This window comes from Myodes glareolus, chromosome 14, assembly GCF_982192425.1.
Source record: "Myodes glareolus chromosome 14, mMyoGla1.1, whole genome shotgun sequence".
Lineage (NCBI taxonomy): Eukaryota > Metazoa > Chordata > Mammalia > Rodentia > Cricetidae > Myodes > Myodes glareolus.
Genome location: NC_142039.1, coordinates 14,642,821 through 14,668,320, shown reverse-complemented (window position 1 = coordinate 14,668,320; position 25,500 = coordinate 14,642,821). Strand labels below are relative to the sequence as shown.

Genomic DNA, 25,500 nt, shown 5'->3' with positions numbered 1-25,500 from the left:
ACCAGATGAACATGTGTGTTTCCAAGCAATCTTCATTATCAGTATCACACACAATGGTACCTAGTAATCTTTTGGTGTGGAAAAAGTCTAGTTAAGTCTGGAGACAGACAGTCAGACAGACAGACAGACAGACACACACACACAGAGAGAGAGAGAGAGAGAGAGAGAGAGAGAGAGAGAGAGAGAGAGAGAGAAACAGACAGAGACAGAGACACAGAGTAAGAAAGTAACACTGAATATGTATATGTTAAAGGGGTGTGTGGCCCTTCCAAACTTGCACCGTCACCTACCTAAGTAATTTTCTTGGCTCTCTGAGTAAACTATATAAACCACCACCACTGTGATCTTAGATTTCACTTTTGTTGTCCAGCTCTTTCATGAATCTGCCTTTGATCAAACCTATTTGCTTCCAGAATAAATTTATTTGTGATAGGACCTTAAATTTCACAGTATCCAAGTAATTAAAAACAGCAAATTATTAGTGCACTGAAAATCTGTGGGCCCTTCATCTGTGAGAAAGTATGGTGTTCGTGAATCCATCCTTTAGTGGAGTACAAAACATTATTAATTGAAGAAATAAATTAGTTAGGAAAGAATTAGTCTGCACAGCAATTTAAAAAACCACCGGTAAAGGACAAGAGTTCCTACTTGAACAGTTACTGAGTTTGCTAGTAGCAAGTTGTTTTGATCAGCAAGAAACCAGTGAAGCTCCTTTCTCACAAGCATTTTCTCCTTACACAGCAAAAATGTGTATTGTAAATATTGTCATAAAGTTGTGCTCTGGTTTAAATTGAGCATATTTCCAGGAAGGAGAGTCCTCCAGAACACTTGTGAACTCTGGGGAAAGTCACAGGAATATATGCACGTGGCCTGCAAGAAGGCTGTTGGAGAAAGGGTGGGCCTAATGGAATGCCACCAGTGCATAAGGAGGCAGCCTTTGTGGCCAGATGCGTGCCCAGGAGAGAAGCATGGCTATGCACATCTGACCGGTCTCCATGGAATTGCTGTCAGTATAGAATGGAGTCACTAAATCTGGATGCCCCACCATGTTTGGCTTTCCTGTTTTTCTTTATCTAGATTCTTCTTGAAGTAAGTTCTATGAGGGTTTCATAACAATTATAGCCCATAAGGTTGGGAAGCTTGAGTAGTGTCCCTAAAAGTATCTTTCTCTTTGCAACTAAGACAATTGGAGATGAATATTATTTTATTTAAAATGAACTGCTTGTAGGGAAAAATCAGCGCTCAGCAAGTTCTTTAAGATATACCCAGTTTGCAACTGCTTCTGCTCCCAAAACACTGTCCTGCCTTCTCTGGAAATTAACCAGACGAACAGAGTGCACCCATGAGAATGGATGCTTCTTTTGAATCCCCTGTAGTTCACAGGAGAATGGCACCCGTGGAGGCAGATTCCTTTTCCCCTCCCTGCGATGTTATGTAGTCATGTCTATTAAGCATAGTGGGATCTATACCTTTCATAATCCAAGTTCTCATCATTCTTCAAGCCCCTTTGCCATTTCTAAAATATTCCAGAAACTCCCACCTCTGGGAATTTATACTCTTGCCGTTTGGCAGGGAACTCCCTTCTACTTATGGCTTTCTTGGTTCTCATGCTACAGCCCTGTCTTGGTGTTATCTTCTCACACAGATTTTTATCATGTGTTCACTTCGAAACAGCGTCCTTCCTAATATGTCCTCTCTGTTTTCCTCTACAAATAAGAGTCAGTAGAATTCATTTTATAGATCAGGTTTAGATTCAAAGTAAACTGGAGCAGAAAGTACTAAGGTCTGTGTTGCCCTCTGACAGGTCGCCTTCTCTACCCCCATGTCTCCTATTATAGGGGAACGCTAATTAAACAATACACCAACATTCAGAAATAATTATCCAAGTGTTTAGTTTACCCGGAACTCAGGGATGCTGCTTTTAACTTTACGGGGTTTAGCGAATAGGCAATGACTGTATCTTATATGTTTATTTTGGTTGATAGTGCTCTGTGTTCTACTTGTTCATCCCTTCCTACCTCCTAGGATCTTGAGCAAGAACTGATGTTTTTACAGTTTTTACATATCTTTTCCAGCTTGGCTTCTTTCACTTAGTAATGTGAGTCTTTTTTCCTTCCTTCCTTCCTTCCTTCCTTCCTTCCTTCCTTCCTTCCTTCCTTCCTCCCTTCCTCTCTCTCTCTCTCTTTCTTTCTGTCTCTCTCTCTTTCTTTCTTTCTTCATTCTTTTTTGAAAGCTCTCATATTTTGATGCAGACTAAAACCTTATTTTCTAGATTTACCATATCTTGTTTATTCACTTGTCTACTGGAGACATCTTCGTTTCTAGTTCTTCTGAAGAAGATACCACCATCTGACAGACTCTTCACTTGACTTACTAATTTGGAGCAATGTCTCCTGTCTCCCCAGCTCTAACATGACTTTCACGGTAGAGTAGCACTCAGCCAATGCACAGTGAACGACAAAAGTATGTCCAAAAATAAGATAGCAGTAAAAGCATTTTCCAGAATGAATCGATTGTTTTCCATTCCATGCCACACCATGATATACAAAATATATTTCGAGTGTTGCAAATGTGAGAGCGAAAAAAAACCTATTAAAGATCTATCTAAAATGATTGGCTCTGATCCTGGAATACAGTAAGGATCCTTCAGATACTTACTTTGTACAAAAGCATGTTATCTCTGTGAGAGAAGAGAGTCGTCTGTCTCACTCGTACAGTGCTTTGGGTGCCTGAGAATGATGCCTTTCATATGAGATTCTCCAACCACATTTGTTACATGGATGAGCAGTACATCTCAACTTAGAGGTTCCCCCTCTTCATTCCCTCTCTCTTTTCCTCTCTCTCTCTCTCCCTCCTCCTCCTCCTGCACTCCCTCCTTCCCTGGCTATGTACTCTTGTCCACCCTCTACACTCTAGTGTATACTTTGAACTCATGATCCCTGATTCAGTTTCAAAAAGGCTTATGTTACAGACACACACATTCACTGCCACCCTTGGCCAAGATTTTTGTTTAATATTTTGACAAATTATCTCTCAAGGGGTATGCAATCATTTACTTTTGCAAGCACAGTTCAACAGTGGAGTAAAGTTCAAGCACAACTGTAATTTGCTGCCACGATTTGAAAAATAAAAGTATTACATATTCTCTATGAACTTTACTGATATGCTGGCTAGAGCAACATACGGAGGAAAAATTCATCACTGTGAAAAATCTTTATGATTATATCACGTGGAGGGAGAACCTCTAGACAGAAAGAGAAATAGATGAGCAAGCCCTTAACTGTGGCTAAGGCATTTGAAGGGCCAATGGCTATGTGTTTAATAATATCAGAGAAAAACCAAACAAAACTGTCCTCTTTTTAGAAGTGGCAGATGTGGAAAATCTCAGCAAGACATAAAATAAGATGACAGAGTTCTTTATTAGATGCATCCTCTTGTCCTGAACCAGAAGTTAAAACAAGAGGGCCTCTATCATGTTCAGGAAGCACAGAAGGATGTGTTCTGTGAAGGAAATATGTAACATCTTTTATGTATGCACATAACATACAGCAGGGAGGAAGTGCTGAGAAACTTACCCATCATTGTTAACATCTGATACCACCACTGTGTATCCGAAATAAGATGCCATCTGCAATACAATAATAATTTCTGTGTTCAGGAAGCCGTGTTTATAGTCACCTCTTAATTATTCATGAGAAATGACTTGCACTGTGGTACATTTTTGCATTTAAATACATAGACCCCCTGAACTTGTTCCAAGTGTTCAAGTTATTTAGTCTAACCTCTGACCTAATGAATAATTCCTTCCACAATAACCCTGACATCTGCTTGCACAGCCTCTGGATACATTAGGCCCTTTTAATTGGTGGACACAGCTGTTAGGAAGGTCTTTGCCACTTGCAGATTTTCTGGGATATCTATCTACTGCTTTAACTTAGTTTAGCCATCCTGAACTCTGTAGAATTAACTCAACTCCACCATGTGTGGAGGATTTCAGGGCATTTTCAGATGCTGCACTGTCCGACACTGAGATTCCACACACAGACTCAAAGAACATATGGTACTCGTAAGTACAATGGTAGAAGAGCTAAGCAGGAATTGCATCACCTAGTTTGGCCTCTATATTATTATATCACAAAATAATTTTGATTTTAGGGAAATTCACAATTCATCAAATTATAGTGAGATCATACTTAATAAGACTCTTAAATCTTTTCAGTGAATGTAAATGCTATAAAATAATCTCCCACAGTTTCCCTCAGAATTGTTTTTTAAGTAGTTTTATAATTCATTTCAGTCTGGCTCATCATTTCATCCTACCAATGTTCTTCGTGTGTGTATGTGTTTGTCTACATGTTCATGCGTGGATGCAGGTCCATGTGTATACATATGTGGGTGAGATCAGATGTCAACAGTTGGGTGTCTTCTTTAATTGTTTATTGTATTTTTAATTGTTTATTGTATTCTTTAATTCCTTATTGTAATTTTTTGAGACAGACCCGTACCAAATCTGGAGTTGACTAATTAGGTTAGACTGTCTTGGCAGCATTTTCTTTTCTCTGGTTCCCCAGAAGTGGAGTTATAGGCTTTTACCATTGTGCTCCCCTCCCCCGAATGGGTACAGGAGATAGAAAATCAGATGCTCTTGCTTGCAGCACAAGCATCTTACCAAACACTCTAGTTTCATTTTTGTTTCTTTAGTCTGAAATCTGATATTTTAGCTGATTTAACCTCCCACAATCCACTAACTCACTGAAAATACAGCCCACAAGAAACTATGTGCCAAGGACGACAGACTTCAGTCTGTATCGAGCTTTCTCCTTCCTGCAATGCCTGAGCAATGTGTGGACCAGAATGTACCCCATTGTGATATAAAATCCCTCCAGAAGGACTGCTCCAAATTTCCCAACCCACCCACCTTCACTCTCACCCCAGCCTCATTTATCCTACCACCCAACAAAGTTCCAGGAGAAAAATGGAATTCCTTTTTGAAAATTTTATAGCAATGGGTACCTGAGCCCTCAAATTTTGACAACATAGTATGAAAAGCTCTTTTTATCTATTTGAAACCCTTCCTAATTGATTCTCTGGACATGACTCATCTACAGGGAAGGGTTACCTTCAGTGCCTAAAAAAAAAAAAGTGGAAAATTTCACCAGGTCACAATACCAAGAGAAACATAGGAATCAGACCATATTTGGTTGGGAAGGTGGTAGCATCCTGTATTCAGGCCATTGAACATTTCACAAAAGGGTCTCCGTGAAGGACAGGGTATAGGGACACAAGATAACAGTGTTTCAGGACTGTATATAAAGTTGAGGCTCAGAGAAAGGCTTTGAGTATAGTGAGGAAGAGAAGCAGAAGCCAGACTCATCTCCTCTGGTCAATAGGGTAGGCCCTGGGAGCAGCAGGTCTCCTGTCACAGGGAAGTAGGTTCTGAGAGCTTGGGTACTTTGAACACCATTTACAATAGAATGAGATTGTTCTGCCTTCTCATTATCTGGTGACTTTTTGCTTTTGAGCCTTACAGTCTGCTGTGCTATAGAAACCTGACTTATTGGCTAGCAATGAGGGAAGCTACGAATCCTAAATACTAAATGCATCCAGTGATTCTTTCCCTCCTGAAGTCCTTGACAATCCACATGGAGAAGAAAGAAACCCAACTTGAATTTCTTCATGTGTTAGTCTTCTTCCAGGAATTTCTGGATTAAAAGGGAGGTTTTTGATTTGTTCTCTTCAGCATCCCTCCAATACACACACACACACACACACACACACACACACACACACACGAACACATGCATACATACCTATTCAAACACACCATTGACAGGGAGCTCTCTCCTTCTTTGAGGACTTTCAGGAATTGACATCAAATGGTCTCTTTGCCATTCCCAGCTATTCCCAGCATTCAATGCCAGCTATACCTGCGTTTGTCACTTATCACTAGTAAGTACTTAGCCACCTCATTAAGACCCTAGTCTTAAAGGTTTTGTTTCGATTTTCTCTTTTTTCTTTTCTTTTCTGTCTCTTTTCTTCTTTTTTTTGAGAGACAGCAAGAGAGAGAGAGAGAGAGAGAGAGAGAGAGAGAGAGAGCATGAAGTTGGGTAGGTAAGGAGGTGAAGAGAACTAGGGAAAGAGGGAGGGGAAGAAATATGATAAAATATATGAAAAATTAAAATAATAAACAAACAATTCTCTCTTTTAAAAAAGACTCTGGGCTATTCCTTCCATGACTTGAATTAAGTCTTAGTCTTAAATGCATTATATAGTGGTCAAGGGGTTATTCTGACAAAATATAAAGTCCTTTCTCTGCTACCAAGAGGTTCCCTGTGGCTTGCCTTTATTATATCTTGAAAGACCAGAGCTCATGCTGGGCCTGATGGTTCATGCTTGTAGTCCAAGCATATGAGAGGCAGAGGAAAGGGGAGTATGAGTTACATAGTGAGACTATCAAAAGAAATAAGAACTAGGGTTATCTCAGATAGAGCCCATTGATAATGTGTACAAGAACCTGTGTTTCCACCCCAGCACCACAAAGACATAAAAAGAGCTCAATTCAGGTAGCTAGTATTAGCTTCACAATGTGCACTTAATTTTGTAAGTGGATATGGCAAAAAAGGAAACCCTTAAAACTAGAAGATTCTGGACTAGAGCTTGTAGTAGGTGTCATGCCTTTTACCAGAACCCTTAGTTCTGACTTATTTCTTGCTTACTTATAGCAACTGCATCCCTGAGAAACGTCAGATTAACCCAACTAGTTCCTGTGTGAAAGCCTTCGTGTTCTCTGCCACTGGCTTTGCTTAGGCATTTCTGCTGTAGAGGTCTCCAGCCTTTGTACCACCTCCACCATAGTATATAATTCTATGCCATATTCTTCAAACCACTATCTGAAGCTGAGTCAATTGAGGTGCACCATTATATCCAGTGTTCATTATTTCCTGAATGAATGACTACATGATATGAACATTAGTTGTTTTGCATGATACTAATAAAACACAAATCAAAGGCAGAGGCACCTAGTTTTAAACAAGATCCTACTTTCTCTGTCTCTATTCATTTCTTATTAAATGATTCTGGGGAATCATCACCATTATATTTGGAGACTTTGGTACTCTTGATTAAGGCATACTTATGACTGAATTAAAAATAGTATTAGTATTATTAGTCAATAAGCTAAATGCTATATTAATCTGTCTATTTAAAATATAAAACATTAAAATCAAACACTATTTAAAAAAATGTCTTTCCCTAAGGCTGGATATGGTGGTGAACATCCATAATCCCAGTACTTGGGAGGGCGAGGCAGGAAGACTGCAGTAAGTTCAAGACCAATGTGGGCTCCACAGTGAATTCCAAGATAGTTTGAATGAGGCTCTCTCTCAAGACAACAACAACTGAAAAGTCTTTACCTGCTCACCAGTAAAATTCTGAATGAAGGTCATATCTGTGGAGTTAATGATGGAGACCTGAAGTTGCAAAAGCAAGACAATACATCAGCTCACAGAATTGGAGAAACCGTTTTTAAACAATTGAAACTTAAATCACTTAAAATTCTTATGAAGTGTAATAGTTGATTAGCCATTTGTAGAAGGTGCAAAATTGTAGGCCCCCCAAGAATAATTTTAGAAAAAGACAATGGAACTTGCTTATGATTCTAAAAAGGGAAATAGGTAAATGCAAGGATATGGGCAACAGTTAGCATGTTGGTCAGTTAATTTGTCTTATCTTCATTTTGTTCTAAACAAATATCTATGCTTATGCTATTATGAGGACTGATAAATGGCTCTTTGGGAAAATAACCTTTCTTAATGCTATCCACATAGAATAATGTCACCTTTAATTCTATTTAGCCAAACACATACCTACAAATTGTATATTGTCTAGATCTTATTTTATTTTAATTTATTTTTTGATACAGGGATTCACTTAGAACATAAACTGATCTGGAACTTCCTGTGTAAGTCAGATTGACCCCAGACTCTGGATTCTTCTGACTTATCAACCTCTTGGGTGATAGAATAATAGCACCACCATGCCCACCTTAGGTCTTCTTGCTTCCACAGTGAGCACTTAACTAACTGAGCTATCTCTCTCATCCTGTGAGCCATTTTTGTGTGGCCTCTTTCTATGTATCTTTATTCTAACTTCATGGTAACCAGTTATGAGGGTCTTAAGTATTATCCTCTCAAACCTGACACTTCAGAATGTGCGCTTATTTTCCAGTACCTTTGTAGAGGAATAAGTTAGGGACTTGGAGAAAAGTTTGCCCTTTGGGTAGCTTTTGTGAAAGGAGAAAATACAAATACAGAAGGAGTTTTTCTATGTTTTGGATAAGGGTGACTCTTTGCAAAAAAATGCACCCCACATTTTTGTTTCACATGGATCCCCAGAAATCATGCATCAATATAGTTGCATTTACCTCCTGTTGGGATGAGCAGGGAAATAGCACACTTCTGTGGTAGAAGCTCATTAGTAAAGAGCATTTACAGTGGCTTACATGGGAAAAATATTTCAGTGCACAAAGAACGTGTCTGGGCTATACATTGATACTCACGTATCCAAAGTTCTGTGCTCCTCTTGGAATCCCAGCAACCAATTCTGGGGATAAGAAGAGTCATTTAGAGGGGGAGCCACATTAATTGATTAATTAGTGTGCTTATATATGTGTATTCATGTGTATGGGTTGCACATGTAAGCAGGCATCAAAAGGCCAGAGTAGAACCTTGGGTGTTTCTCCCTCAGGAGACATCCACCTTGTATTTTTGAGACAAAGTCTTTCACTGGAACTTGGAGCTTATGAAATGATTTTGCCTATGTGGCTGACTGGTGAGCCACAGAGATCTGCCTGCTTCTGCCTCCCCAGCTCTGGAATTAGAAGCACAAGCCATCACATTGTCTGTGGTAGATGGCTTCTGAGGCTCTAACTCAGGTCCTTACGCTTGCATGCATTGTTTACCAACTGAGTCATCTATCAGCTCCCAGTGTATTTAAAGCTACTTAGCAGTCAAGTGGAAAGATGATGGTGCCTTGTAAATGAATGGTAGAGAGGGTAAAGATGGGGCCATGGAGATGAGTGATGGAGAGGGTCACAAGCTGGAAATCGGTTTTGTTTGCAGTTGATTTCTTCCCGATGTTTCTTTACAGGTGAGAGAAAACAAACAAACTAGACAGCATGCTCCTCTGCCTTTTAGGATATCCTCCTGTCTTTGCAGGTCCTCTGCCTATTAGGATATCCTCCTGTCTTTGCAGGTCCTCTGCCTATTAGGATATCCTCCTGTCTTTGCAGGTCAGTGTGTGATTGAAACGTCACAGAGGCTTTGCTAACTTCCACTTTGGGGACATCTTTTATATGGCCACAAAGATACATCCTTAGAAGTTCAATTATGATGAGGCCCCTTCGTGGACCAATTGCTGATCAAGGATTCCAAGTTAAGAATTTATGTTTAAAGTTCATAGAATTATTATTTTTTCTCCTCATTCTTCTTTGTCTTGTTATTTATCTTGTGGTGTAGGAGGGACTTCTTTCTATGTGTTGCTTTCATTGGTTGAATAAAGAAAAATGGCTTGGCCTTTTGATAGGGCAGCCCTTAGGTGAGTGGAGTAGACAGAACAGAATGCTGGGAAGAAGGGAAGTGTGGCAGATGCCATGATTCTCCTGCCCAAGATAGACGCTGGTTAGACTTATGCCGGTAAGCCACAGTCAAGTGGCGATACACTGCTTTGCCTTGAATGTAGCATGCATTTTTATACAAAATTCAAAATGATCATTCAGGCCCCATAGCATTAATGTTATTCAGATGTAAAAGCAAACAGGAATCAGAGAGGTTGCAGCACTCTAAAAAATACTGTTAGTCAGGTCAGAATTTAAAATTGACTCAAATTCTTACTCTTATGCTATTTATTTTATGTGTCTTTATGAAAAGAATATTTTCTAGTCTCTAGAATCAAGACAAATAACAGTGAGACTTAGATTCAAGAAGACAGACATGAACATAAATATATTATCAAAACATTCCTCCCAAGAAAATTTACACAAAATAACCAGTGTGGTTCCCTTCACTTTGTTTTTGTTTTAGATTGTATTTGCTCCTCTGCTTAAATCTTCTATGATATCTCTTCCTATAATTTTGGAGCTTTATGATCCATAAGATTCAGTATGAGCTGATCCTACCTCCCTTTCTCTACCCCAGTCCCATTAACCATCAAAGTATAAAAGTCTGGCCAGGCTGATGAATTTCCTAACTACTTCAATCTTTTATACAACTTAGCTTGTAGAAATCTCCCCCATGTCTGCACTGGTAGCTACCTCATAGTCCTTTACTCGCTATGCTTAATGCTAATCACTAGTGCTAATCACAACTTTTAGTCAGGTGTTCTGTCTGTCAGACCCAGTATAGTGTAATCTCTGAGATTAAAGACAATTTGTTTACACATACACACATATGTATGTATGTATGTATGTATTCCATCTATATAAAATCTTGTGTAGCAAAAAAATCAATAACATTTACAATAAGACTTCTTATGCCATTTGCCGTTACTCCACACTTTTAAAATGACAAGTTTAACAATGTCTCTCACCTTGTTGAGAGTCCCCAGTGAATTCTCCAGCAGCAACTGAATAGCCTGTATTGAATAAAAAAAAGAAAAAGCAAATTGCATTTGGAAAGAAATGAGTTGTATTTAGAAAACAATGAAAGTGCTATCATGGTACTATTTTATTTCAAAACCTCTACAAATATCTAAAAAATTAAGGACTCATTAAGAGGAAAAAAATCACAGAAATAGTAACACTTTCAGACTAGGTCCTAGTTATAAATGTCTGCCATACAGATCTTAAATAAAAACATAACCAAAAAAAAAGTAAGTCATATTCTTAGATCAGTCTTCAAACCCCTGTAAGGGGGAGTGGCAGCTGTAGCATTTCAAAAACTGCAAGTTCATCACTATCAAGCACAATTCCTGTGAGACATCCTTCGTGTTCAGGTCTTCTTGTTGATCGTCATGATGAACTACTTTGTAATTCCTTTCATGATTGCACCCCCAGATGTCATTGAGCTCAGAAGCAAGGTTCCATTTACATTGACAAAACAAAGGCATAATTTAACAGTGCATAAAGCAATCAAAATTGGTTGGACACCAAAGGCAGGTATCAGTAATAGTAGAAGGATATTATATAGCTTGCACATGATATGATTCAAAAACAATCTTACACCTAGAAAGATTTTTTTTGGTTTTGTAGAAACTGGACAGGCCTGCTATCACATTGCCCATAGCACGAGCAGAAGCCCTGCTAATCCAAATGTCTTCTTCCAGGGATCTTTCATGAGAATGTTAAAGCACCTATAAAATAGCAGTCCGGGTCATGTATGGTATATATGCTATCTGGGGGAAAAAAACCCAACAGGTTGTGCTGAAAAAGAAGATGTAAGGGTCTACTCATAATAATAAGAAAGAAAACTTTCAAAAGATGTCAGCTACTATCAGATAAATCAGGACCAAACATTTCATGTATATTTAATTTGCTTGCCTCGTGAGAAAGTATAAATACCTGGAGCAATGGTTCTTACCAAGGTAGCTGTCATCGTAGGAAGCTGGAGCCACATCTGTTTGCTTTTCTCCTGCCAGCTTTCTTAGAATATCCTTAAATGAGTAATTTGCAATGATATCCGCTATGCTGGCAGTGATCACCTGACCTGTGCGTGAACAAAGTAATACATGAACTAGACGGATGCAAGGGAGAGGCAGGCTCTTACTCGGCAATCCTGGAACCATACCACACACTCCTGAATGTCCACCCCAAGAACTGTCAGGCAGAGGTTAGCTATAACTGAGTGGGTAGAACTTTCCAATCTAGTGGAGGCCAGAGATAAAAAAGGCAATGTTTTATCCATTTTTCCTTGACTTCTAATGTATATCCCCTCTCAACCTTCAAATGATAAAAGCATGAAAGAATAAGGAAACTTACAACTGTAATTTGTATTTAAATTTGCATTTTAGAGTTGAGGGTGGAGTTCATTTCATAGGCTGCCTGCTTAGCATTGGGCTCAATCCCCAGCTCAGTATAAAACTGAGCAGGGAGATGATACATGCCTCTAATCCCAGCACTTCGGTAGTAGAAGCAGAAGCATCAGAAGTTCAAGATCATCCTGGACTATGCAATGGGTTTGAGTTCTGGCAGGGCTGCATGAGACCTTGTCTCAAAAGCAAACAGCAACAACAAAACAAAACAATAATGCTCAAGCCAGGAGGAAATTTATCGTCAACCAATCATACATAAATGTCTTATGCTCAAAGAACTTGATGCCATTCTGCAAAGTCACATAGTTTTGCTAGTGGTTATAGAACTGAAGTCTCCTTTGCATTCCAATAAGAAGTTTTGTTTCCTTGCAAAGAACATACGCGGAATTCTCTTACTTGACAAATTGTAAAGATCTCAGTTAAGTTAAAGGAAGGACTTAATATATCTGAGAGACATTTACATTTATTGCAAAACTACATAAAGGAAACATAAAATTATGCTAGTAGAAAGAAGCTGTGTCCAATGAGATCTAAAATTTCACACACAAAAAAGATATTCATGGCCACCAACATTGATAAGAACATTGGCTCCCAAAGCCACTTTCAGGAGTCTTAAGATATGATTTTATTGGGACACTCAAATATCTAAAATACATCATCATATGGAAAAGTCTATGCACTTGAATATTTAGTGTGGATATCTAAAGCAAAAATGTTATCTCATGCCCTTTGAGACAAGATGGAAAAATGCTTTTGAAAGCATGATGCTTAACATCCAATCTAAAGCTACATTATTCTTTGGGAATTCCCAGTCTTTTGGGTCCAAGAAAAAAATAAAATCCCGTCAAACCAGGTTGTAAATATTTCTGAGTAATGGGGACAAATGAATGCTTTGATATCAAGACAATGAGATTTACACACTAATTTACGAAGAATGTCAAATTTGCCAGTTTTCTCTGACTTTCTGCTCTGCATTCCCTTTCCTTCCTCCCACATCTGGACAATTTCTTGTTTTTGTTAGCTAGGTCCATAAACATCTTAAGCATCTATAAGATTTTAAATTCTGCATCTCAGATAAGTTTTTCTGTATTCTTACATGACTATTAATTCATGTGAGATTTTTTTCTACTTTAAATGAAGGAATTAATTGACCAATTAATTAGCCAACATGAAATTAATTAAGATTAGAGAAAAATATGTATATACATAAAAATAATTTTCGGTTTACATCTATCCCTGACCCCGACTCAAGGCCACAAGTCAGTGTGTGCTAGCACAGCTCCCACAAACAAGCCTCCTGTCTGTGCTCTCAGTACGACGTCTCCAGCACCTATCGCAAAGCCTGGCATAACCTCAGTTAATTCTTGGCAGAACAATGACACTTCAGAAACATCATTTGGACAATGAAGTGCAAAGTGCAATGATGCTTCAGTCAAGAAAGTGTGAGCAGAGGTTTCCATTGTCACCAGAAAAGGTCAGCGTTTGGTGCTACTTCTGTTCCCCTGTGTTAGTAACAACATGCGTGCTTTTCTCTGATACGGAACATACCTTGCCAGTAAAAGCTTCCGGGTCCTCCCACTATGAGGTCTCCATTCTGCAAAACAGAAGCATCCAGAGAACTCGTGGGCAAGAAGGCAAGTGTTTTAAAAAGCGTTGAGTCACTGTTGATAAGCATGCTCCAACAGCTTTTTCCTCACAAAACCACACTTTCTTAAAGAGGACTTTAAACCACACTTTCCTTATACCTGAGGCCTGGAGGTTGTTTTCTTCTCTTCTCTGCTTTCAATTATTTAATTTGTTATGTTAAATAATTTTAGTTTGACTCAGGCATGTTCACCTTGCTCTCTTGAGAGCATACAATTTTGGGGAAAGGGCTGTCACTGCTGGAGCTGAGCAAGGCCTGCACATTAAGTTTGCAGTTAAATGGGCATTGTCTTTTATAAGCTTTAGTGACAAGAACTTAATTTCAGTTATTTTCAAGGCAATAATGATGTCTGGTAATGTCTATATTACCAGCAAGATGGCTCTGCGGGCAAAGCTGCTTGCCATCAAACCCGGCAATCTGAATTAGATTCTTACAACTCACATGGAAGAAGGAGAGAACTGAGCCCCCAGGTTTGTCTTCTGAGCTCCTCACACTCTAAACAGCACTTCTCTCCAATAAGTAAAGAAATGTAAAACCATATTTTTAAAAAATCTTTAAACCCACCCCCTTTTCAAAAGAGAAAGCAAAAACTCCAGATTAGCAAGTGCAAGCAGCCCTGTTCTCTAGCTTCTGTCTGTAACTTGCAGGAGAAAAATAGCAAAGCAAACAATCATAGAAAATGCAATGAACCAATAGTTAAACAGATAATATGTTTATGGAATTTCTCTGTGTTAATTTTAAAAGCATAGAGTCATTTTCTTCATATATGCATCAAATGCTCTCCGCTTACTGAATGAATATATACATTTTAATATGAATATGAAATCAAAGCAGCCAATTTCAGCTAAGTGATAAAGTGATTGAATTATAGGTTCTTGTAGTTTTTTAGAAATGCATTTTTGAGATTTGCATTCAAAATGATTAATGCTGGGAGTGGGAGGGAAGAGGCCCTTCATCCTGGATGCTTTTCCATACTATTATCATGTTCATAGATTTCAACAGAAATAAGAAGTGAGTAGGGAAAAAACAAAAGTACTCGAGGAGAAGTTGCCAGACATGAACGGCTCCCAAAGCGTCTCTGGCTGTTATTGTTTGGGGAATGGGTATGGGAATGACAGACAGAAAATTAAACAGTGGCCACAATGACAGGAAAATTCATCCAACTACAGATGCTGAGAGAGCAAAAGAGTTACCTTATAGAAGTCCAGACTAAAGCCTGCTTGGCAGTAACCTTGGCCTTCAGGATCAGCGTTGCCTGGAATGGTCAAAACAAATACCCGCTATAATATCATCATTTCGGAGAAGTATTTTAATAAGCAATACAGATATTTTTTTTTGCTTTCCCCATATACCCCTGAATCAAAGAGACCAATTGGTGTTTTATTTTTTAAATGCATTTCAGGCAATCTTAAGTACATTTCCATCTATTTTCTGATCCTGATGATCACATCCAGGCAGCAGTGAGATCAACTTGAGGGTTTATGACATTAGGCCTACTGAGCACAGGGCACACAAGCCCTTCTCCAGCTAGGGAACACGTCAAAGTATGGGTTTGCACTGGGGTGCATATTCAGATTCTTTTCCAAGATAAAACCGCCATCTTCTGATTGTGTCCCCAAATGTCTATGTCTCCTTCGCCCACTCCTGATGTGTCTGCCATTTCTACAGCGACAACTTGCGAAGGTCACCCAAGTGCATGCTTTCTGCAGAGAAACTGGTAAAGATTTCCTTTACTTCTTCATGAGGCTGGCCTCATTCTCTCTATGTCGCTGAAGATGAGCTTGTACTTCTGAACCTCCGGTCTCTACCTCCTGAGTGCTGAAATCACAAGCGTCAAGTATTCCATCCTATTGGTGTAGCAGTAGGACCCAAGCCTGGGCGTCACGACTGCTCCACGAGGTCTCCACCCACTGAGCTGCATCTCCAGCTCTTACTGCCTTCTCACGCTCTTTAATAGGAACATGATTTTAAATTGTTATACTGTGACAAGTGAGGATAATTTGAAAACTGTGTTTCTGATTCTCATGGTCTCACAGGGGCATTGCAATGCTAATGTTCGCAGAAGCAAAACCCTCCAATAATGGTTTGTTTTGTATTCTCTATACTAACTGAAGACCCAGGGGAATCACGTCACACATTTTTATAGACTATGGGCTTTATAATAAATATATGGGCTCCAAGGAAATTGTTATTCAACTCTGTAGCACATTAAGATCATAAATTTACTTCCTACAACCTATACTTTGAAAGAGGCGCTTTAACTTGCTTGAATTAGAGTCAAAATGTAGTAAAGGAGAGTGGGGCCTCTCCTTTATCTCAGTTAGATGGGAGCATGCTAATGATTCCATGTTTCTTACTGAGGATATCATTTAACTGATCCTTCAGTGAGAGAGAGAAAGGAGCCAGCATCACTGTAGGAAATTCCGATATGCTGGGCATGCCTCTGCCCCGGAGTATCTTTCAAATGCACCTGGTTCTTCTGGCTTTCTAGAACCTTACCCATTTTCTTTCTTCCAACCAGTTCATAGCTCTCTTTTCTCCTATTGTTTCTGTGCAGAAACCCCTCCTTTCTGTTTGTTAGTTGAAACAGTGTCTCATGCAGCCCAGGTTGCCTTGGAGGCTTCCATGTAGCAGAATGGCCCTGAACTCCCATTCTTCCTGGTTCTACCTCAGAGTCAGAATTACAGGCAGGAATCACTACACTTAATCTTACTCCCTTTATGTTTAAAACACCTTACTACCCAATACAGTGTCTTTCACCAAATTCCTTTTTTCCTTCACAACTGTATGTCAATGTCTTTCGCCAAATTCGTTCTTTCTTTTACAAGTGTATGCTAGGATTGATGGTTATGAATTTTATAAGGTTCCCTAAAATCACATCTATATAACCTCAATTTATGGGGTTCTAATTTTCTAGAAGTTCTATGCTATAAAATTTCTACCCATCCAGAAATATACATTACTGTATGATTTAGTCTATGTGAACCCATGTAGATTGTGTTGATTATATTTAAGGAATGATTTATAAACACACAAACCTTCTTTAAAATCTACTTTTGAAATTGGTCCTTTATTTTTCATAAAGTAAATTATTCAGAAGGGAAGAAACCTGAACCATTCTTTACTTTCAAACAGGACACTGAATTTTTTTTTTTAAATCCCTAGCTGAAAACAGGTCATTGAGAAAATAATCAACTCCCAGTGTTTGTTTTGAGTGGCAACTAGAGAAGAGCGGGGGTTCTTTGCTCAGCAAGTCTCTTTCCCTTTTCTCACTTAATTGTAATTTATGAGACCCAAAGGAGTCTTTCTTCCTGGAACCTCAGAGTGTCTCTAAACAGTATGCCCCAGTATAACTCAGGGACCCAGGGACACGTTCATTCACTGCCGATCGTTAACTGCTAAAGTGAAACTGAAGGGCCGTGAGAACTGCCCCCACCTGAATTATGAATGACCATAAGAGCAGACGGCTCGCCATTCAGATAAACGAGCAGGCTGCTCCCCGTACCGTACAGATCCAGGTGCCCCTTGGATCTGTGTTATAGGAGCAAAGCAAGACACTTCCTTCAGTTCCCGTTTGAAAAGGATATTGCTGATAGTCCCTGTCTGTGATATTGACCGTATGCTCATGAACAAGCTGGCTTTGTGTTCGTGTACTGTGAACTTCTCACCATGACAGGAAGCCTGCTCTTTGGGTGATCTGGAGATGAGGAAGTGTGAGGGTATGTTTTAAAGGCCTTGGTGTGCCCTAGAGCTAAATGTTTCCTAACAAACTATTCCACAGCTCCACCTAAGCTCCATTTCATATCGGCTCTGCATATTTCTGCCTGGGAAAATAAAAAATAAACAGGCATGTTGATGTACCCACAGAACTCAAAACTCTTGGACACTATAAATGATACTTTTAGAAAATAGTTTAAGCACATGCTGAAACAGGCACCCAGCAGGTTGAGATTTTGTGGGCTATGACTTAGCCCAGGCTCTCAGGTCACAAGGACTTAAAACATGAGGACAGAGTGAGACACAGTGACACATTTTACAAGTGAACTTCATGATAGCCGGAAGAGTCTAAGTCATAAGGGCCACTGGGTAAATGAAGGACATTGTTTGCTGTTGTGAGGGAACCTCCAGCAAAGCCTAGAGAACAGGATACACACAGATGGAAGCCTTGCTGAGAAGCCTAGCATTGAATCTCTTTAGTGCAATAATACTGGCCACTTATCTAGTTTGGATTATGGCCACTTCCTGGCTGTTACCAGCGTTGATAATTCCTTCTTTCCCCACTCTCAATGACCTCTGCTGGAGAATCTTTCCTGTTACCCTTTCTGAAGACTTTCTCTTCTCTGTGTTCCTCCAGACTCCGGTCATTTCTTTACCTTTTCCATTGACTATAGACCTAGTTATTCACTTATATAACATTTTACTACTCGATATTGTGTTATGAATTTAGTTTGGTTTCTTCCCTCTCTTTCCTACCAGAATGCCCATTCTTTGGATGTTGTTGGTTTGCTTTCTCTTGCTCCTTGACACACCCACTCCCTGCATATAGAATAGTTGGTGCCAATGTGTTCAGTAAACCTGTGTTAAATGAATAATGGAGTCTCATTCTCAACAAAGAACATTCATTTTAAAGCTGTTTAAGACCATGTCTTTAATCTCAGGTCATTCTTCCAGCTCACACCTAGGAAATCATACTCCATTTCCTGCCAAAACCCTCACAAGAAACTCGGGTTTAGAAAGTTCAGGTTTGGTTTGGAGCTATAAATCCCAGTGGCTTCTTTATTAACCCTTTAATAAAGGGTTAATTTTAATAAAGGGTTATAAGTCCCTCATCCAGTCTTTGCCTTCACTGTTTTATCCTGATATTTGCTTACTGTCTTCCCCAAATTGATCTTGAATCAAAAAATATATTAATAAGTATGCGAAAGAGGAAAATTTTACTTGTACTTTTTAGGACAATCTCTAATAACTTCAGAGGGAGTCTTTAAAAATTTAGTATTCTAAAATAAGTTACACTAATATTCTTTGCATTGATATTTTCCTCTTTACAGCGTGTTTCCATTAATTAGAAGAAGAAGAATAGAAGTCCCTTTGTTGTTTCTCCACATCTCACAATGATCTATCAAAAACTTGGAGAAATAAAACTTACAAAACAATTCCGAGCAGATAATTGGTAATCACACTATTAGTCACAACATGATAATTCAGTGTCAGGATCCCTAAGGAAAATATTTGCTTTGAAAGAAACATTGCGATGATGTGGTGGTATATGCTTGCTTTCAGCACTTGGGACGCTGAGGCAGGAGAATAAGTAACTTGAGGTCAGCCTGTTCTCAAGCCAACACAAGAGATATAGAAAGGATGCCGTCCAGGAAGAACCCTAGAACTACTAGATGAGATCTGGACTCAAAATAGATGGAGTCTTTTGAGAATATAGAGGATTCAACATTTTAAGCATTTAACAAGTACACAATTACCAAACAAAACAACCACCATTAAGAATGAAGGCTACACAATGCTGCAGCCAGAAATTACTCCAGACCGGTCATCCTGATACTAACATGCTTTCATTAACAAGTTGGCCAGTCAGCATCCTGTAGAACACAAAGTGGAGATTTTCCACAGAAATTGTCAGCTAAGGGTCACAGTTATTCTACCAAATACTATCTAGAACTGACTTTCAAATGCAGAAGAGTCAGCAACATAGCTCATATGTGGATGCTTATTGCTAAAGGTGGTGATCCAAGACTCACATAGTGGAGAGAACCAACTCTTTATTGTCCAACTTCTATACATGTGCTGTGGCGTGTATGCTGCACATACACACAAAATAAATAAATTTAATAAAAATTAAATAAATTGTGGTTGTTTGAATGAGAATGGCTCCCATAGGCTTATATATTTGAATGTTTGGTCCTCTGTTAGTGGAACTGTGAAGGACTAGGAGGTGTGGCCTTCTTGGAGGAGTTACGTCACTGGGGGCAGGCTTTGAGGTTTCAAACCAAAGCATTCTGGGAGCTCTCACTCTCTCTGCCTCCTTTAGGGATCAGCTGTCGTCTCTCGGCCACTGCTCCAGCACCATGTCTTCCTGCCTGATGCCGTGCTCTCCACCATGATGATCATAGACTCATCCTCTGAAACTACAAGTCCAAATAAACTCTTTTCTCCTCTAAGTTAGTCATGGTGTCTTATTACAGCAATATAAAGTAAGACAGGCATAAATAAATATAGAATAGATGAGCAGAAATCTGAATCGCGATATCATCGCCCACAGCTGTCAAGCCTGGAGGCCTTTGAACTAAATTTTACTTTCAAGGAATAAGAACAACTTACTGTTGCGGCAAGGAGAGTGCTCAGCATAAGCACTGAAGTTCTGAATCGCTACATAGCATGTGCCAACAGGGTCCTTTGCTGGGTTAGGTTTCAGAGTTCTCCAGTGGTACAAAGGGGCACAGGCCTGTGGATACCAAAGGCAAGAGACACAGTATTGGTGCAGGTTTCTCAGATAGTGGCTTGATTTGAATTGCTAACTAGTATAACTAAAGTTATAGGTAATTGTATTAAATTGTTAAGTGAACTAATTGGTCTTCAACTAGTTTTTAATATTAGCTCATTGAAAAATTATAAAAAAAACTATATATAAACAAAGGGATGATCCTATTCTATCGCAGAAATTTTAATTAAATAAAAAGAAAATGGTGGTGCACGCCTTTAAACCCAGTACTTGGGAAGCAGAGGCAGGTGGATTTCTGTGAGTTCCAGGCCAGCCTGGTCTACAAAGTGAGTTCCAGGACAGCCAGGACTGTTATACAGAGAACCAATAAGGAAAAAAGAGAAGAATAAAGAAAGGAAAAAAGAAAATTATTTCCTAAAAGTCAAAACTTCACATTTCCTATTCATTCCTTTAAAAAAAAAGTCTTTGTAACAGCAAATAACATTCAAACACTGAATGAATTAACACTATGTCCTAAAATAACTCATCCCTTCCATTGTCTGGTCATTATTTTTAAAAACGGCTCTCAAATCAACAGATTCATGCAGGTTTATGAATCTCCATTTTTGTGGACCGCCATGGTTTATCTCTGAAGCTGACTTCTGACTTTTAAACAATGATTGCCATACAGGTGGGCTACCTCCTTATCACAGCATTTTACTAGTTCCGATGTCATGGTTTTTATTCATGAAAACACTGTAGATCAAAGAGCATTGAGGATCAGCAAGCATTCAAAGAGCTCATGCTAATGACAGACAACACGTTTCTAAGGTATTCTGACCACTACTCTGATTCTACTTGTTTTGGAGAAACGTATTCTGATAAACTCTGGTGACCACAGATAACCTTCTTAATGGAGATGAACTACCCAGTCATCCCATAAATATATGTTCAATTCTAAAATGCCAAAACCCTGCAGGATATAAATAAACCATTCCGTGATTATTTCCAGGTAAAATACAGAGCAGGAGCTTGGAGAAGAATGCACACGATGCAGACATGCGCTCACACATTATTTAACTTCCAGCCACACTAAACATGGAGGTTTGCATGTAAAATCTCCCTAATAAATAAATGTATGCTAAATGAAATTAAATCCATGCCCTTTAGATAGAAGTTGAAAAGCAGTTGTATAGCAGGTTATTATGAATTAGCTTTTACATGTTGGGTTTTGTGGTATGCAATTTGTTATATCAGATACTTATTTGATGACTTACATGTTCTAATTTTAGGACTCTGATGAAATCAAAAACATACTTGTTAAATTATGCCTTGTGATGCCATTTCAAGGACTGTATTAGGGTGAAATGAACTGCCTTCAAATTAGTTAGCTTAATATCAGGGATTTTACCAACAAAAGTTAATTTAAACAATTAAAAAGTTAATGATAAAAGTATGCTTCATTCACTGCATGATCTGGTTCTTCTTCTTTTAATTAATCTGTTTTACAAACTTTAGCACAAAAACTTGGAAATAAAATAAACATTACACACCAAAATTAACCAGAACTAATGTCTATACAGCTCAGTGAACAGCTTCAGATATTCTGAAGCTGCAAAACTTCACATTGGGTTTTAAACTTTGATTACTAAATGTATTTTTACAAAAATAAAAAATATATGGCAGAATTAGAATTAGAAAAATAGATTTATATCCTCTGTCATGACCTCTATCCACCAACTGCATTAACCCTTTTACAAAAAAAAAAAATACCAAACCCTCCAGATCTATTAAAAGTCATCCATTTTTCAATAATTTAGACACATAACTTTTAACAATAAGAGGATAAAATCAAAGTCAATAGCATTTGGGAGCTGAGAGACCCCAACCTAAAAGTGGGGTTGTTTGCTTTTAAAATTATTAATGAATTCAGAAACATTGATCAGCTGGTATTATTAAAGGTCTTACTATTAAGAAAACCTTTCCCTCTGTTCTAAAAAATATCCCACAATAAATGAATATTTAAACAACCCTAGAGTCATTTTTTAGACCTATTTTTTCTGGCTAGCAGGGGAATCTGCATAGGACCAATTTTAAATAGCCTTTTCAATTGAGCTTGAACAATGTGTTTACTGCTTCAGGGTGTTGCTTTTAGTTCTCCATTTTTCCTAGTAATTTTTAAAGTGTTTGCAAATATCTGGAATATTAGAGAAAAAAGGTTTCATTCCCTGTAGCTTTGAGCACATTTTGTAAAAATGGATTCTTTAATTTCAATCACTGACTGTCTGGTTTTATACACCTCTATTCTTTAAGCAGTTAGTACGCCTACCAGCACATCCCTCTAGGAAAGTGAGTAAATCAAGCATTAAACCGTGTGATGCATAAGACAGGCAGCTCCCCAAGCCATCAATACTTACCACCACTTTTCCTTTGTGAGCTCTCACGGTTGCTCCAAACCATTGGTTTGATTTAAACTCTATAGGTTCCTTGGTTCCGTTAACTCTGATTTTCCTGTTGTCTAACAAAAAAAAAAAAGAATGATAGCTAGTTTATTAAGTGTGACAGCCAATTAAAATTACAGTAACCAAGTGATAAATTAAGACACCAGAAGAATGAATACCAATCTTTCTTAAACTTGTCTAAAAAGTTGGAAGAGGAACAAATATCTCCAAGGGGAAAAATTATCCTGATATCAAAGTCAAACAAAGACCCTACAAGAAAAGAAGCACACGCCATCATTTTATCTGTGTAGACAAATCATTGCCAATGTTCAGCATTCTGTCATGTTCAAAACTCTCGATAATTAGGGATGTCAGAACACAACAGAGGCTATATATCACAAGTTAATATAATACTCTGTGGTGTAAAGTTAAAACCTTAAATCTAGAATCAGAGAGTTTATGTGTGTGTGTGTGTGTGTGTGTGTGTGTGTGTGTGTGTGTGTGTGTGTCTGCTTTTCTGTATGTGCACATGTGAACAGTGCCTACCAGGGCTGAGGGGGAGGATCAGAGCCCCTGAAACTGGAGTTCGAGGCAGTTGTGAGCTTTCCTATGTGGGTTCTATAAACTAAACCTGGGTCCTCTGCTCATAACTGTTGAGTCATCCCCAAAGACCCCACCCTGTCCACATAGACCCCAACAAAATATTAGAAATGTATAGACTTATAAGAAAAGAAAAAGAAAGAAAAGGCATCTAAATCAGAAAGGAAGAAAATGATTCTCTGTGCAGATAATATGATCTTATATGTAGAAAACACTAAATACTCCAGAAAAATAATTAGAAATAAAATTTTGAGCCAGGTAGTGGCAGCACACACCTTTAATCCCAGTGTTCAGAAGACAGAGGCTGACAGATCTCTGAGTTTGGGGCCAGCCTGGTCTACAAAGCAAGTTTCAGGACAGCCAGGACAGTTACACAGGGAAACTCTGTTTGAAAAATCAAAAAGTAATTTTTTTTTTGGTAAAATTGCTACAAAATTAGCAAATCGAAATAAGAGGCCTGGGGATATGGCTAAATGATAAGAGTTGTTGTTCTGAATATGTAAAGCCCTAGGGGTTATAGTACAGCAACACGTATACTTGTGTTCACGTGCATGCACACACACACACACACACACACACACACACACACATACACACTAGAAATAAGAATTGACTATAGTGTCACAAATTTATAATCCAGTTCTGAGGAAGCTGAAGAAGGAGAATTTGAGGCAACCTATGCTACATAGAGCTTTCAAAACCATCCTGGGCTGTGTAGGGAGACCCTTGGCATCTACAAAAGTGTCAGTACCATTATTATATGCTAAAGAAGATCTATCTGTGAATGAATTAAAGAAAATAATAAAACACAATAGCATCAAATTTTCTGTACTACATTTGTATCAAAAGCAAAACATTAGTATGTCAAAACGATACAATATTGATGAAGGAAGCTGATGAAGACAAAAATCAGTGGAAATGATGGACAGCCTGCTCCTGCTGGGAAAGTCTCTAACGTTAGTTAAAGTGACCGTGACACTCAACAGGATTACACACCTGATGTAATCTTTATAAAAACCCTAGTGAGGTTCTTCACAGAAAGAACAACTCATAACAAAAAGCAAAGATACCACATAGCCAAGGCAATCATAAACAAAATGAACAAACCTGGAGACATCGTTGTACTTAACTTTAAAAGACGATACACTGAATAACCATAGAAGTCGAAACCCCCATCACCCTGGCATGACACGATGGAGCGGGCAGAGATAAACTCACACATTGCCAGTGTAGTTAGCTGACCTGCAACAAAGGTAGTGAGAACATCCAAGAGAATAGACAGCAACTAAACAAGTGGTTGAAACAACTAGACAACTCACATGCAGAAGAAAGAAATTCGGCCCCTATCACACACAGACCCACATAGAAACCCCACTCCAAAGGTTTTCCAGCTGTCAACTGCTAGAGGAGTGAAGAGGAAGATTTCATGGCATGGGTCTCAGCAAAAATTTGTTTGGACATGACCCCAACAACACAGGCAACAGAGGAAAAATAGACAATGAAATTGTGTCAAATTAAGTAAAGAGACCATCTGTGGTGTTTAAGGAAATATTCGCAAACCATACATCTGATAAGGGAATATCTCAGCTGTATCAGAAATTCAAACAACTCAATAGCAAGACAGCATTAACGCCAATTAAAACTGAACAAAGGACCTGAACAAGAATTTCTCAAAAGAAGATTTAAAAATGGCAAACAGGTAAATGAAAATGTGTTCAATAAACTAGTCATCGAGGAAATGGAAATTCATATCACAATGAGATCATAGGGTCTCATATGATAGCAATTTATTATATCAATTTACCTCAGGGGGAAAAGTGTATCAGTAAAAAGACTAGAGCAAATTCTGATGCGAAAGTGAAAAAAGAAACCTTTACACCAGGTGGGTATGGATATACACTGATCTATCTGTCATGGAAAATAATATACACATTCTTTTAAAAGTTGAAAATGGAATGACCACACGATCCAGAAGCCCCTTCTCTAATGTCTATGTCCCCATCAAAGGAGTGTGTCGATGAGCTAGCCTTACTCCATGCTCATGATAACGTAACTCACAGTAGTGAAGATACAGAGTCCTTGTAAGTGGGTACCAGTAGATGAATGAATAAGAAATGTGGTTCAAAAATATAGTAGATTATTTGACCTGATAAAAGAAGAAAATCTTGTAACCCATACCCAGAAAGACAAATATCATACGTACTCACTCATATGTGGCTTTTAGAATAAAGCAAAGAAAAACCCGCCTACAATTCACAATTCCAGAGAACCTAGACAACAATAAAGACCCTAAGAGAGACATACATGGATCTGATGTACATGGGAAGTAGAAAAAGACAAGATCTCCCTAGTAAATTGGG

General features: G+C 38.5%; 1 protein-coding gene across 1 annotated transcript in view; it reads right to left on the bottom strand.

Annotated features, from left to right (window-relative positions):
• The window catches only part of Itga8 (integrin subunit alpha 8), a 172,498-nt gene that overhangs the window by 119,971 nt on the left and 27,027 nt on the right, over positions 1-25,500 (bottom strand). Inside the window, exons 3-11 of the mRNA XM_087896358.1 lie at positions 22,517-22,617; positions 20,000-20,123; positions 14,863-14,924; positions 13,573-13,618; positions 11,574-11,699; positions 10,585-10,629; positions 8,558-8,601; positions 7,413-7,469; positions 3,576-3,628 (exon numbers count right to left, since the gene is read on the bottom strand). Coding sequence (XP_087752484.1) covers positions 3,576-3,628; positions 7,413-7,469; positions 8,558-8,601; positions 10,585-10,629; positions 11,574-11,699; positions 13,573-13,618; positions 14,863-14,924; positions 20,000-20,123; positions 22,517-22,617 — 658 coding nt within the window. The remainder of the gene's footprint in view (positions 1-3,575; positions 3,629-7,412; positions 7,470-8,557; positions 8,602-10,584; positions 10,630-11,573; positions 11,700-13,572; positions 13,619-14,862; positions 14,925-19,999; positions 20,124-22,516; positions 22,618-25,500) is intronic.